We start from the raw sequence: 14,985 nt of genomic DNA, 5'->3' as shown, positions 1-14,985 counted from the left end.
AGTATCTGCAATCCTGCCCAGACATGATAGGAGGGAGTATATGATGAAAGCATTATCAATCAATTCAGCCCTGGAGAGAAATTGTGTAGGGCTCAGTCTCTCCAGAATTTTTCTCAGCATGGTCTGTACTTGTTAACAGGAGAGATTGCTTCTACAGGGATGGGGTACACTTAAATAGAAGGGGTGCAAGAATATTTGCTGATGCTATTGAGGCAATGTTTGAGTCAGAAAACTGCTAGCTTCACAGACTAATAGATTAACAGTAGCTGCAGGCAGAGGTGGAAATGATTCTTGCACTGCTTCTATTGGAATCAGCAGCAGACAAAAAAGCCAGTTTCTGGGGATTTCAGGAACTGCTCAGAGTCATGAAACAAGTAAATACATGGGCTGTGTTAGAGTAACTAAGAGCAAGAACAGGTGCATGTACACCAATGCTAGGAGTATAGTAAATAAATTTAATGAATTTGAACTGCTGGTTAAGACATCCAAGGCGGATATTGTTCGGATATCAGAGACGTAGTGCCACTCAGATATAAGGGATGCAGAATTAGAATTTGGGGAGTACAATATGTACAGAAAAGATAGACAGGATAGGAAGGAAGAAGAGATTATGCTGTTAGTTAAGAAACACAAAATCTAAGGAAGCGCATCCAGTTGATATAGATGGACAGTGCAATGTTGAGTAAGTTTGGTGTGACATGACGTAAACACTGGGAAAGCAAAAATGAGAGTAGGAGTTTCTTATAGGCCTAATGACTCTGATGAGTACAATGAACAATTATACAGAGAAATAGAGTGGGCCAGTAAATCGGAATATCTATAATGGGAGATTTTAACTTCCCACACATAGACTGAAACTTGTGGACTTGTCACTCGCACACTAGCAAGGCTTTCGTGGATTTCTTGGATGATTGTGTTCTGTAGAGGCAACAAGAGGGAATAACACTCTTGATCTGATTATCAACAAAGATTATTCATGCATTAAAATTTTACATATAAAGGAACCACTAGGAGGCAGTGATCACAGTGTACTGATGTGGGATTTATTTAAAGGTGTTAACCTGTTAGGGATAAAGGGAAGGGTTTTTGCTTTCATAAAGGTTACTACGGTGGTCTCAGAGAATTTTTAGGTTCTATGCAGTGGGACCAAATGATGATGTTACCAACAGCAAATTCTAAATGGGAAGCATTCAAGGAAGTAATTTTGGAAGCTACTAAACTTTTTGATCCAACAAAGAAATACTGCTCTAGGATTAGGCCGAAATTAGCATCAGCATTAGCAGAGGTATATGATACAAGAAAGCATGCTTATCAGCCAAAAGAAAGCATGCAGCATCACCCAAAAGAAAAAAAAAAAAAAATTGCTCCCATTTCACCCCTCCATTCATTCCAAATACCTGTCCAGCTCAGCCTTAAATTTATTTAGGCTATCAACTTCCACAACAAAAGATGAAAGTCTGTTCCACCAATCAACTACCCGCTTGCTAAAGGCAAACTTCTGCACATCTATCCTACAACTGTTTTTCCTCGATTTAGATTTATGCCCTCTCAGGTAATTATTCTGAGCAAGAGGAAGAATCCCATCAGCATTGAGCGTGCTCAAACCATTCAAGACTTTATACACCTCAATCAGGTCACCTCGCAGGTGCCTAGTCTCCAGACACTGTAATGTGCAAAACTTAAGCCTTTCTTCATAAGATCAACCCTTCCTCCATTCACTAATCTAGTTGCCCTTCTCTGTACTCGTTCCAACAGCTCTACATGCTTCTTAAAATGAGGCCTCCAGACCTGTATACAGTACTCAAGGTGTGGCCTGACCATTGCCTTATACAAGGGGATAATCACCTCCTTATCCCTGCTAGAAAACTTCCTGTATATCATTGACAAGACACCATAAGTTCCTCTTGCAGACTGTCTGCACTGCTCAGAAAACTTCATATCTGCCTGCACAATTACCCCCAGGTCCTTTTCATTCTCTACCACTGTCAGTGTAGTACCACAGGGTTGATACGTTACTCTGGGGTTACTGCTTCCCATATGTAGTACTTTACATTTGTCAATGTTAAACTTCATTTTCCACCTCTCAAACCATCTGCTCAACTTGTGTCCTTAAAAACCGTGCCAACCTTCGTATCATCTGCAAACTTGGACATTAAACCTGATATACCATCATCAGTATCATTTATAAATACAGAAAACAACAATGGACCCAACACTGAACCCTGAGGGACTCCACTAATAACATTAGTCCACGATGAGCAGTGTCCATTAATTACCACTTTCTGTCTTCTCTCACTCAACCATCCCTTTATCCATAGCAGCAATTTGCCTCCTATGCTACACTGCTCCAATTTGTGCAGTGCAGCAGTCTTCCATGTGCAACCGTATGAAAAGCCTTTCTAAGATCCAAATATATGATATCAAAGTTATTCCCTGCATTCAGTTCCTTTGTAACCACATCATATTATCCAATCAAATTGGTCAGACAAGACTTCCTCTTAACAAAACCATTCTGTGTTCGAGCTATAACTGAAGTCTTGTCTAGATGATCCTACAGTGCTTCTTTAACCAGTGCCTCCATTAATTTCCCTGGAACAGAAGTTAAACTAACAGGTCTATAATTACTTATGTCACTGTTTGATCCTCCTTTGTGAATTGGGGTCATATTTGCACATCTCCAGTAGTTGTGATCCCCAATTCACATCCTCAATTCACATATCCTTTGTGAATTGGGGTCATATTTGCACATCGCAGGTACCTCCCCTGAGTTCAAGGAAGCTCTCATAATTATGGCTAAGGGTTTGCTTACTTCCTTTGCTGCCTCCTTTAATATAACTGGATAGATCCCATCCAGCCCAGGTGCTTTTTTTATGTTCATATTCAACAATTTCTCCTCCACTTTCCTCTCAGTTATTACAAAATCATCTAGCTCACTGCCAGAGTTTAATTCACCTCTGGTATTTCCCTTCCTGAATAACTCTTCATGTGTGAATGTAGATGCAAAATACTCATTTAGTTTGTTAGCCACCTGAGCAGGATCATCAACAGTTGAACCATTAATATTCAGTGGACCAATCTGATTCATCCATTTCCTTCTAGAGTTTACATAGGTAAAGAATTCTTTGCTGTTTTTCTTTGCATCCTTTGCCAAAGATTTCTCATAATTTGCCTTTTCCTGCCTAATCTCCTTTGTGATTTCATTACAGACCAGCTTATGTCTATCATAGGCTTGCATGTCACCCATTAATTTATATGTATGACATACATTTTTCTTCTCTGCCACATGTCTGATTAGTTCATCTGATATCCATTTAGGCCTAAACCTTGAACAATATTTCTTAGTTGGTATGTAAAGCCTAGTAGAAGCCAAGATTAATTCTTTGAATGCCTCCCATTTTGAATTTGCTGTTGGTAACATCATCAGTTGGTCCCACCATATAGAATATAGAATTTAAATACTGTCTCAGACCACCGTAGTCACCACCTTTACGAAATCAAAAACCTTTCCCTTTACCCCCTGATAGTAGTTATCTCTTTGAGTAAATCCCACTTCAGCACACTGTGAACACTGCCACCTAGTGGTTCCTTTATCTGCAGATCCTTAATGCACGAAGAATCACTACTGAAAATCAGATCAAGAGTATTACTCCCTCTAGTTGCCTCCCAAACATGCTGATGTAGAATCATCCAATAAATCCATAAAAGCCTTGCTAGTGTGTGAGTGACCAACCCACAAATTCCAGTCAATATCTGGGAAATTAAAATCCCCCATTATAAGACTCTCTAATTTACTGGCCCACTCTATTTTCCTGTACATTTTCTTATTATACTCATCAGAGTCATTAGGCCTATAGCACACTCCTACTCTCAATTTTGATATCCTAATGCTTTTGTCACACCAAACTGACTCGACACTCCACTGTCCAACGATGTCGATTGGCTTCACTTCCTTGGATTTTATGTGTTTCTTAACTAATAGCATAACCCCTCCTCCCTTCCTATCCTGTCTATCCTTTCTGTAGACGTTGTACTCCCCAAATTCCAGTTCTGCATTCCTTATATCTGTGTGACACCACGTCTCTGATATCTCAACAATATCCGCCTTTGATGCTTTGAGCAATACCTCAAATTCATCAAATGTTTTACAAAACTCCTAGCATTGGTGTACATGCAAGTATACATGCACTTGTTCCTATTCTTAGCTACCCTAACACAACCCATGTGTTTACTTGTACCGCAATGACTCCCAGCAGTCTCTGAAACATCCTGCATCTTGTTTTCCAGGCTGCTGCTCATTCCAATAGAAGCAGTGCAAGAATCACTTTCACCTCTGCCAGTGGCTACTGTTAATCTATTAGTCCTTGTATCCCCCCCAACTAGCAGTTTTCCGACCCACCTAACACTGCCTCGACAGCATCAGAAAAAATTCTTGCACCCTTTCTATTTAAGTGTATCCCATCCCTGTAGAAGCAGTCTCTCCTGTTAACAAGTACAGACCAGACAGAAAAAAATTCTACCCCTTGAGCCTTGCACAGTGTTTCCAGCGCCGAATTGATCGACAAGTCTCTCATCATATAATCCCTCCTATCGTGTCTGGGCAGAATTGCAGACGCTTTCAAATTCAACCCTAATTCACAGCTGTTTTTTCAACAGTGACCTGTACTTGTTAAGTAATTCTTCCGGTCTCATACTCTTAATATCATTAGTGCCAACGTGTACAACTATATCACCTTTTGTGCCCATTAAAGATGATATCTGCTCTACAACGTCATCAACCTTTGCCTCTGGCAGATATACTCTTGTCCTGTTCCACCTATCCTTTTTACAAAGCATGTTCCCCGTTTCCCTGACAATAGTCACCAACAACTACTAGTTCCTGTGGGACCAGAACATTCTGCCTTGGGGGTTGTCTCTTTTCAATGGGCCCCTCAATCTAGATCCTTCGAGGGCATCCACGCTGTCCTTCAAGCTCTCATATAGGCCCATAACAACACTGAGTTGTCGCCTGATTTCGTTACACTCCTTGCATCGCGCGCACACACAAAGACATCCCCCATGGCAATATCATGAGTTTAGATGCTAATGTCTTATGAATCTAAAAGAAAAAGTAAAACAAAGGTTTTGATTTTACTTTTGATTTTGTTTCAGCGGTCTCAAGCACATTTCTTCTCTGGTTACGCATTTTCAGTTTTAATAGTTTTAGTTATAAAAGGACTTCTACAATAACTTACAGAACTGCGTTTTACCATGTGGTTCAGATTAGTGAAAAGAGATAACAAAGTGAAGGTGCAGCTGGAAGTGATGAGATGAAAAAGAAAGGTCTGTGGATCAAGGAGTCATTTACAACTTTAAGCAGTGTTATTTGAGAAGAACCATGGCTTAGACTATTCTTGCTATTGATGGGAAAGCAACAATCTCATACAATTTTGGAAGGAGTGTAACTTTCTTATGTCAGTGCTGGAAAAATTCTTATGCAAGCTGGAAAGATAGAGCAATTCACTATGAAAGGTTGTTGGAGAAATCTTGGCCACAGTTTGTCCACGACTATAAAGATTTCCACAGAACGCAATAAAATATCAATTTTAGATATGACGAAAGACCTAAGCTAAAAGCAGATACCGAAGATGCGAATGAGTATCATCAAGATAAGAGATCTTGATGTTGACACAGGAAATAGAAGACATAGAGGATTCTGGTTCCAGTATTGAAAGAAACATTAATGCTGTCAGAGGCCTTTGTGATGTTCCTCTTTATTATAAGATTCTTTATGATGAAAAGAGGCAACTCATCAGCTTTCTTTGAATGAATTTTTCAAACAGAATTGGTTTACCAGGTACATACACTAATTGTAATTATTCATGTTTCATTTTTTAAAATATCAAATTATTCATAAATCTTCTGGAACATATCTTGGAAAGTTATATGAGTTTATACAGGAATTTAATGTTTCAGTAGCGTGCATTCGGTTATTATATTTTAATTTTTTTAATGAGAAACCCCAAGCACAAGAAGTATTGGAACCTATATTACTTTGTACCATGCATGAATTGAAGATTTAGAAGATGAAAGAAGATACTTGTTGACATTAGACTTGAATTTCTCTAGATTTTAATTTTTGGGAAATACAGGCACTCCTCTACTTACATACAACTCGCAGATACGCACAAAACACAAAGCTGTTTCTATGTTTGGTTATAAGAATCAGTTTTGAACGCCTTCATGATATTTTTCTAAGGCAGATTTCTGGAGGTCACTACCATAAAACAATAAGAACAATTAGCAGTTCCAGTTTATTGGTCTTTTCTGTTAGTGCAATCTATTAAAAATGGGTAGTAAACTCGATCTTATTGCATTTGCGATGATACAGATAGCTGGAATTCTCTGTGTGTGTGTGTGTGTGTGTGTGTGTGTGTGTGTGTGTGTGTGTGTGTGTGTGTGTGTGTGTGTGTGTGTGTGTGTGTGTGTGTGTGGAATATTAAAAAATAATTAATAATGAAGCCAGTTTAAATTTGTTTCAGTTCTGAAACCTATTCATAAAAGATAATACACTCCAATTTGTTTTAAAAAACAGAAAAGTTCATTAACATTTGCATCCTCTCCAATGATATGATGTAATGTCAATAGTTCTCGACGATTAGCCAGATTTTGAAGTATTGCAGCTCGATGTTGTTCATACTGTGGACAGTCAATCAGTATGTGTTTGACTGTTAGATGTTCTAAGCAGTGTGGACACTGAGGAGGATCATCGCCCATTAGTAGATGGAGGTGAGTCAGATGGGTGTGCCCTATTCTCATTCGTGTGAGTACCACTTCTTCCCGCCGCACTGTCTGATTGCTCGAGTGCCAGAACTTTGGGTCTTGTTTCAGCTGGAAAAGTTTGTTATTCATTTGGTTATGCCATAATTCTGTCCACTGTGCATGGCATGCTGCTTGAATATTATAATCGGGCACTGGAATTCTGTGGAATATTTTGTTATTATGGTGGAATGTGCTTCCCCTTCATGGAAATCTTCAGTCATATAAAAAACAAATTTTCAGAATCTTCTCTTCGTTCCTATCTTTTGAGCTTGGTAAAATTGTTACTCCGTATCTCACTTGAACATATCGTGTTAATTGCAATTTGTGCATGCATGTTCTTTATTATTATTGATTGCATATCTTTTTTACTGTTTTAAATTTTAACCCCCCCTCCCCACAAATGTCAGTGAACAGAGACATCAACTAGTTAGTATGTACATATTACAGTACGTATCAATTAAGCTATGCATGTGAGTGTAAATTTATTTTTGTTTTGTTAACTTGTGGGAAATATTCTTCTGATTTTAATGCATCATTTAATTTGTTAATTGGAGGGAGTAAAGTGTAAATTTGTGCTCTATATCTTTACTTTTATAGCCTGTGGATAATATTTCTCCTATTTTTGCTTATTAGAATAGCTGTTTAAAACAATTAAAATTCAGTTTGCAAACATGAACACAATGACGGGCACACTCTAAGCAGAGTGTGCCCATCATTCTGATTGCACCCATCGTGAAATCCAAGTATATGGATTTCAGGAATGCTTTTGATACTGTTGCACATGGAAGACTGCTGCACAAATTGCAACGGTATGACATTAAGGGCAATTTGCTGCAATGGATAAAGGGATGTTTGAGTGGGAGATGGCAGAGAATGGTAATAAATGGACACTGCTCTGTGTGGACTAATGTTATGAGTGTAGTTCCCTAGGGTTCGGTGCTGGGCCCATTGTTATTTTGTGTATTTGGTAGTGGATATTAGAGAAGTTGAAGCTGTTTGTGCAGGGCAAGGATTCTCAAACTGGACGGTGGAATGCAATTTGCTATTATCAGCTAAACTATGGATAGGATTTCTGATCAATGGAAGAAGGTCATCAATGTATGATGTACTTTTATTTACTTAACTGTAAATACTACTCCTCTGTTTTGCCCTATGCCACTGTAGCATCAGCCACACGACTTCTCTCTCTCTCTCTCCATCCCCACTCCTCCTCTTCCTTGTCCGTATATGCTACTTCTAACATTCTACCATAAACAACAGTGTCATAATATTATGTTTTCCCATGTAGGATGTATGGGAGTTCCCTCTACTCTGTTCATAGTGTACTTGTATTTCTAATTAGCATACCCTCTAACCATTTGGGATGTTGCCATCTACACTCCTTCCCTAAAATCTGAACATCACTGGGAGTCAGCTCTTGCAGGATATTAATTCTGCAACTGCAGATCACACATAGCCTGATCTGTCACATAGTTGTGTTCTTGTATCCTGTCCTCTGGACCTCCTGCCCTGACTCATCATTATACAATATTCGCATTCCCAACTTCCTATCTGGAATCTATACACATTTAATTTGATACAATCTAAGAATTCTAGCAACACTTTCTGACATGTGAGGACAAAACAGAATATATATGCTTTCTTTTGCTATTCAGTGACTGGATAGTTGAGCAAAGCAATATGGCACCCTGTTCCATTTAACTCTTTCCTCTTTTTTTGTTCAAACAATGAATATATGCTCTGTCTACAAGAACCTGGGCTGCACTTAATGTGTGGGAGCATGGGCTGTATTAAAACCCATTAACTGTGAAGCACATACACATGTTTCTGATACACTGCTGTATTAACACTGTAATGAACTTGCTCTTTACTAATCCTTCAAGGAAAGAAAGAAAGAAATACATTATCTCTTTCCAATTCCATTGTAAACTTAATATTGACCGATAAAGTATTCACAAACCATAATAATTATTATGAATTACTGCAAAAATATCATCCATAAAATGTTTCCATATATGATGTTTGTTGTTTGTTTGTTTGTTATTTGGTTTTTAGGAGCATTAGCAACTAAGGCCATATTGCTCCGGGATATGCGGTGGTCATTCCCTGACCTTTCCGCATCCTCCGTATTTGGTGGTGACGGGCTCGAACCCCGGTCTAATCAAGAAGCGTGTGCTACGCACTGCTGCTCCTTCCCACCTGGCTACGGAGGCGCCAATCCATATATGATAGGATGGGGGACTACATAATATACACACAATTTTAATTCCACTCTAAGGTCTTTTCAGTTTATTCTACTGACAACCCTATTCTATTAGCTAATGTCTCATCATTATTTGAAACTTTCCTTAATCTGAATAGGAATACATCTAAAGAGGGACACAACATCATATGACATTTTTCATTTTCCCCATAATCTAGTTCCACATAAACCATACAAATTCCTGGCTATTCCAAATGGTATTACCGTTGTCTGCCGACAGGGTTAATACATTTACCAGGTTTGTTTGTTGTTTGTTATTTGGTTTTTAGGAGCATTAGCAACTAAGGCCATATTGCTCCAGGATATGCGGTGGTCATTCCCTGACCTTTCCGCATCCTCCGTATTTGGTGGTGACGGGCTCGAACCCCGGTCTAATCAAGAAGCATGTGCTACACACTGCTGCTCCTTCCCACCTTGCCATGGAGGCGCCTCATTTACCAGGAACTTGGAGAGCTCATGCAAAGGTGAACCTCTAAATGCTACTGTGTATCTTTGCAGAATCTTCACTTTATGACTCATAGCTAGGCCATAAATGATGTATACAACATTCAAAGTATGTAGCTTCCAATATAAAAACCCAAAATCTTATTATTACTTAACCACTTTTTTAACATAGAATTAACCTTACTTTCCTTGCATTTTAGCAAAATATTCCTTACTTGTTTGTACATTTTAGCAAAATATTCCTTACTTGTTTGTACATTTTAGCAAAATATTCCTTACTTGTTTATCTGTGTTTGTACACAGATTGATCAGTCAACAGACCTGTTAATTAATCAACATTTTTAATATCTTCTATACACACTACTGACTATAACTACAGTACACCTTCCTTTACCAGAATGGAGAATAACCAAGTCCCGATCTTTCTTCAGTTCATGCAACACTTCCCACTATCATTGGTTGCTGTTTGATAGACAAGCACATGCTCCTCTCAGCACATTTGCTGCCATGTATTACATTTCTTCCACTACTTCAAGAAGAAGAAGATGTGCAAGTTCTCCAGTCTTAAGTGCCAAAAATATGCTGGAGTGGATGTGTACAGGGCTGTAGTGGAAGGTATATGGTTACCTCTGGAATTCGATTAATAAGCACAGTATACTCTCTGCATACATAACATTCATAGAGCATATTTTCTACTAATTTTATGACTACAGCACTGCATGTGTACCTGACATATTTTTAGACAGCAGATAGGAAAACATTTCCATTTGAAGGTGAGGGATTGTTCTTGAAATATTAGATTTAAGTGTAAAGCAGTTGCTAAGTTTTGTAGAACAAATTAGCATTACCATTAGTAGTGGCATGTAATGCAAGAAAGCAAGCTTATACAGCATTGACCAAAAAAAAAAATACAGTCAGTACTCGTATAGCACGATAGTTGTGTTCCTAGAAATCCTCATGCAATGCAAAATCGTGCAATATAAATAACAGGCCCTATGGGAAAAATAGGGTTAGGTGCTGACCACCCAAGATTGAACACACATTGTAACTAAAACATTACCAAACACAATAAATAATCATAATAAAATACGTAAGTATTTTATTACGACTATTACATAATAAAATATTGCTAATGCTTTTGCTTCTATCGTAAGCAAACTTGTTTTTTTGTTTGATTTTCTATCCAAACAGATGACAGCTGTTCCATCTCTTCCAATTCTTTGTTTCTTAATCTAATGGATTTTAATTACACTTTGAGTTGTTCCTGCTATGAAAGTTGTTTTTATTTTCTCTGCATTCTTTCTAATTCTCGGCATTGCCTCATTTAGGCCAGTAGCATGTGCAATATCACATGGTCTTAATTAATTTTGCACAAAGTGTTTCAAATTTTCATATTTTTTCTCTATCAACAGAGGCGGACTGGCCATAAGCCTTACCGGGGAAACTCTGGTGGGCCGGAGGCCAGAAGAGGATGGAGGCTGGTGTGATTTTGGCCATAAACACTAGTATGAGGCCGCTACAAATTTTCCCAGGTAAGAATTTTTGACCAAGTCTGCCTCTGTTTATCGATACCGTAATCGTGCTTTTCTTTTTCTCTCTGAATCTGTAGTGTCTTCACCAGGACGCTTCCTTTTCACACCTTTTAAGTATTTTGCTCATTTTTAGGGAATAAAGCACAACTACAAAATGAGGAGGCACGCTTGATACACATAAACAAAGCTGTGCATGTGTAGCAACGGAATAAACAACACCGTAAAGGCAGACACACGCACTAGCACCTCACTAGCTCACATTTTACTAAAGCACATTTCTGGGGGTTACTACCATAAAACAATAAAAACTATTTCCAGCTGCGTTTCTGCTAGTGGAATCTGTTATAAACTGGTAGTAAACTCAATCTAATTGCATTTGCGATAATACCGATAGCTGAAATTGTGTGGGTTTTTACGTTATTATGGTGATAAGCTTTTCCCCTTCACTGATATAAAAAAACATAAATACATTTTCAGAATCTTCTCTTCATTGCTATCGTGTTACATTCAGTTGGGGTGATTCCGCATTCAACTGCCATTTCTTGTAAACACAAAGGCAACTCATGCATAAGTGAATTTGGTTTGTGTTATATACGATACCGTTCCCCTATTTATAAATTGTGTATGATCAAATTCGTCTAGTGTAAATACGTGTTATACGAGGACTGACTGTACCTATTTAACCTATCCATTCACTCCAAATGTTTGTCCAGTTCTTGAATTTATTTAAGCTATCAACTTCCACAATGACAGATAGAAGTTTGTTCCAGCAATCAGCCACTCGCTGGCTAAAGGAAAATTTCTGCACATCTATTCTGCAACTGTCTTTCATCAGTTTAAACTTATGTCCCCTCAAGGGCATAATCTGAGCAAGAAAAAGAATGCTGTCAGTTTTGAGCTTGCTCAAACCATTCAAAGCCTCAATCTGATCACCTTGCAGGTGCCTAATCTCCAGATTCTGCAATTTGCAAAGCTTAAGCCTTTCTTGGTATAAGCACCCCTTTTCCCCTTACCAATCTCGTAGCCCTTCTCTGTACTCATTCCAGCAGCTCTACATCTTCTGAAAATTAGGCCTCCAGACCTATATACAGTACTCAAGGTGTGGCCTGACCACTGCCTTATTATCCACAAGGGATAATCACCTCCTTATCTGCTGCTAGCAAAGTTCCTGTATATCATTGACACGACCACATGAGCTGCTGTGGCAGCCTGTCTACACTGCTCTGAAAACTTCATATCTAATGGCACAATTATCCCCATGTCTTTTTTATTCTCCACTACCCTGAGTGTAGTACTGCACAGTTGGTACATTACTCTGGAGTTGCTGCTACCCATATGCAGTACTTTGCATTTGCCAATGTTAAACTTCGGTTGCCACCTCTAAGCCCATCTGTGAACTTTTTTCAAATCCTGTTGCAGCAGCATAATGTTGTTACTGTCATTAACAACCCAGCCAACATTTGTATCATCTGCAAAATTGGACATTAAGCCTGTTATACCTTCATCAGTATCATTGATAAATATAGAAAACAACAGTAGTCCCAACACCAATCCCTGGGGGACTCCACTAATAACATTAGTTCACGACAACCAGTGTCCATTGATTAACTCTCTGTTTTCTCCCACTCAACCATCCTTTTATCCATAGCAACAACTTTCCCTTAATGCCTTACTGCTCCAATTTGTACAGCGGCCTTTTTTATGTGCAACAGTATCAGAAGCTTTCCTGAAATTATTATTATTATTAGCTGCTGTGGCAGCCTGTCTACACTGAGCTGCTGTGGCAGCCTGTCTACACTGCTCTGAAAACTTCATATCTAATGGCACAATTATCCCCATGTCTTTTTTATTCTCCACTACCCTGAGTGTAGTACTGCACAGTTGGTACATTACTCTGGAGTTGCTGCTACCCATATGCAGTACTTTGCATTTGCCAATGTTAAGGCGCCTCCGTAGCCAGGTGGGAAGGAGCAGCAGTGCGTAGCACACGCTTCTTGATTAGACCGGGGTTCGAGCCCGTCACCACCAAATACGGAGGATGCGGAAAGGTCAGGGAGTGACCACCGCATATCCCGGAGCAATATGGCCTTAGTTGCTAATGCTCCTAAAAACCAAATAACAAACAAACAAACAAGCCAATGTTAAACTTCGGTTGCCACCTCTAAGCCCATCTGTGAACTTTTTTCAAATCCTGTTGCAGCAGCATAATGTTGTTACTGTCATTAACAACCCAGCCAACATTTGTATCATCTGCAAAATTGGACATTAAGCCTGTTATACCTTCATCAGTATCATTGATAAATATAGAAAACAACAGTAGTCCCAACACCAATCCCTGGGGGACTCCACTAATAACATTAGTTCACGACAACCAGTGTCCATTGATTAACTCTCTGTTTTCTCCCACTCAACCATCCTTTTATCCATAGCAACAACTTTCCCTTAATGCCTTACTGCTCCAATTTGTACAGCGGCCTTTTTTATGTGCAACAGTATCAGAAGCTTTCCTGAAATTATTATTATTATTAGCTATATGGCTCCAAGTATATGATAGAATTTTTGCAAGAGTTCCCTGGAACAGAAGTTAACTTAACAGGTCTGTAATTACTTATGTCACCCTTTGATCTTCCTTTGTGAATTAGGGATACATTTGCAATTTTTCAGTCTGTGGGGACCTCTCCTGAATCCAAGGATGCTCTCATAATTATGGCTATGGGTTTACTTACTTCCTTTGCTGCCTCCCTTAATATAACTGGATAGATCCCATCCACTCCAAGTGCTTTTCTTATATTGAACTTCAACAATTTCTCCTCCGCTTTCTCAGTTATTACAGAATCATTTAGTTCCCTATTACAGTTTGATAAACTTCTGGCCTCCACCATTTCCTAGCATGAGATTTAGATTTCAGTTTAATAAAAATGTTGCAGTGTATAGATTTAATATTAGATTTATTTTTAAGAACTAAATGAAATAATTTAAATGTTTTAAAAAAATAAATAGAGCAATGTTACCTTGTGGACAAGTTCATTTCTAGCTTAAGGAGGTAACATTCATGATGAAACTTTATCATAGCTTCAGCCTTGATTTGTCAACACAACTTAAATTATTTCCTGTTTATCTGTAGAATGCACATCAGGGTGCGCAGACAACAATCCATGTGGCAGTTTCTGAAACTATTCAAGGCATCAATGGCAAATATTTCTCTGACTGCAAAGAGGAAAAAGTTGGATACCCTTGTGGTGAGGTGCGGCTTGCCAGGAATTTTTGGAATACAAGCAACAAAATGATTGAGCAAGTTTTAGGAACAATATAAGAAAAACAAAAAATAATTAGGATATATTTTTTTAATTGTGAGCTTAAGGAAAAGCTTTCATAGAATTACCTCATAGCAATAATTTCATACTGTGAAAATTAACATTTACCTTTCATTTATATACCTGCATACACACACGTGTATGGAATATACATATTAATTATTACAGATGCTTTCAGTTGGTTCATTTTCTGAGTTTTTTAAGAAAATTTTTAACTTAATTTTCTGCCAAAGAAAAATCGCATCCATTTAGTATCATGATTAATTGAGTTAATTAACATAATTACATTTGATATTTTGATTGTTTTCTAGTCATTCAGAAACTCAAATTAATTATCTAAATAAAAATAAATTTACCTGTAAAAAAAGCTTATTGGTAAATGTTTTTTGATTGCTTATTTAGGCAATGACTTAATTTCAGTTTTTAAAAATTAAAAAATAAATAAAAAAATAAAAAATATCCACTCTTTTAAAATCTATAAAAATACATAAAGTTTTAAATACGAAAGATGGAAAATGCCAGAGATCAGAATATCAACAGGTCAAAACACTTTGGTTCAGTGACAGCAGATGGAGGATTAAAATCACCTTAAAATATGCCGTGTTTTAAATATATTGGCAAACTACTAAAATTT

General features: G+C 38.0%; 1 protein-coding gene across 4 annotated transcripts in view; it reads left to right on the top strand.

Moving 5' to 3' along the window:
- LOC150076880 (retinol dehydrogenase 12-like) overlaps positions 1-14,464 on the top strand; it is an 80,842-nt gene extending 66,378 nt beyond the window's left edge. For all 4 annotated transcript variants that reach the window (XM_090385661.1, XM_090385662.1, XM_090385659.1 and 1 more), the window contains exon 7: positions 14,162-14,464. In XM_090385661.1, the coding sequence (XP_090241787.1) occupies positions 14,162-14,350 (189 nt within the window). In that variant the 3' untranslated portion in view covers positions 14,351-14,464. The remainder of the gene's footprint in view (positions 1-14,161) is intronic.
- The last annotated feature ends 521 nt before the right edge of the window (positions 14,465-14,985 follow it).

The sequence above is a fragment of the Mastigoproctus giganteus genome, chromosome 12, assembly GCF_048544385.1.
Source record: "Mastigoproctus giganteus isolate SK-2022 chromosome 12, ASM4854438v1, whole genome shotgun sequence".
Classification (NCBI taxonomy): domain Eukaryota; kingdom Metazoa; phylum Arthropoda; class Arachnida; order Uropygi; family Thelyphonidae; genus Mastigoproctus; species Mastigoproctus giganteus.
The sequence above is the reverse complement of the archived record's forward strand: the minus strand, read 5'-3'. Positions and strand labels throughout refer to the sequence as shown.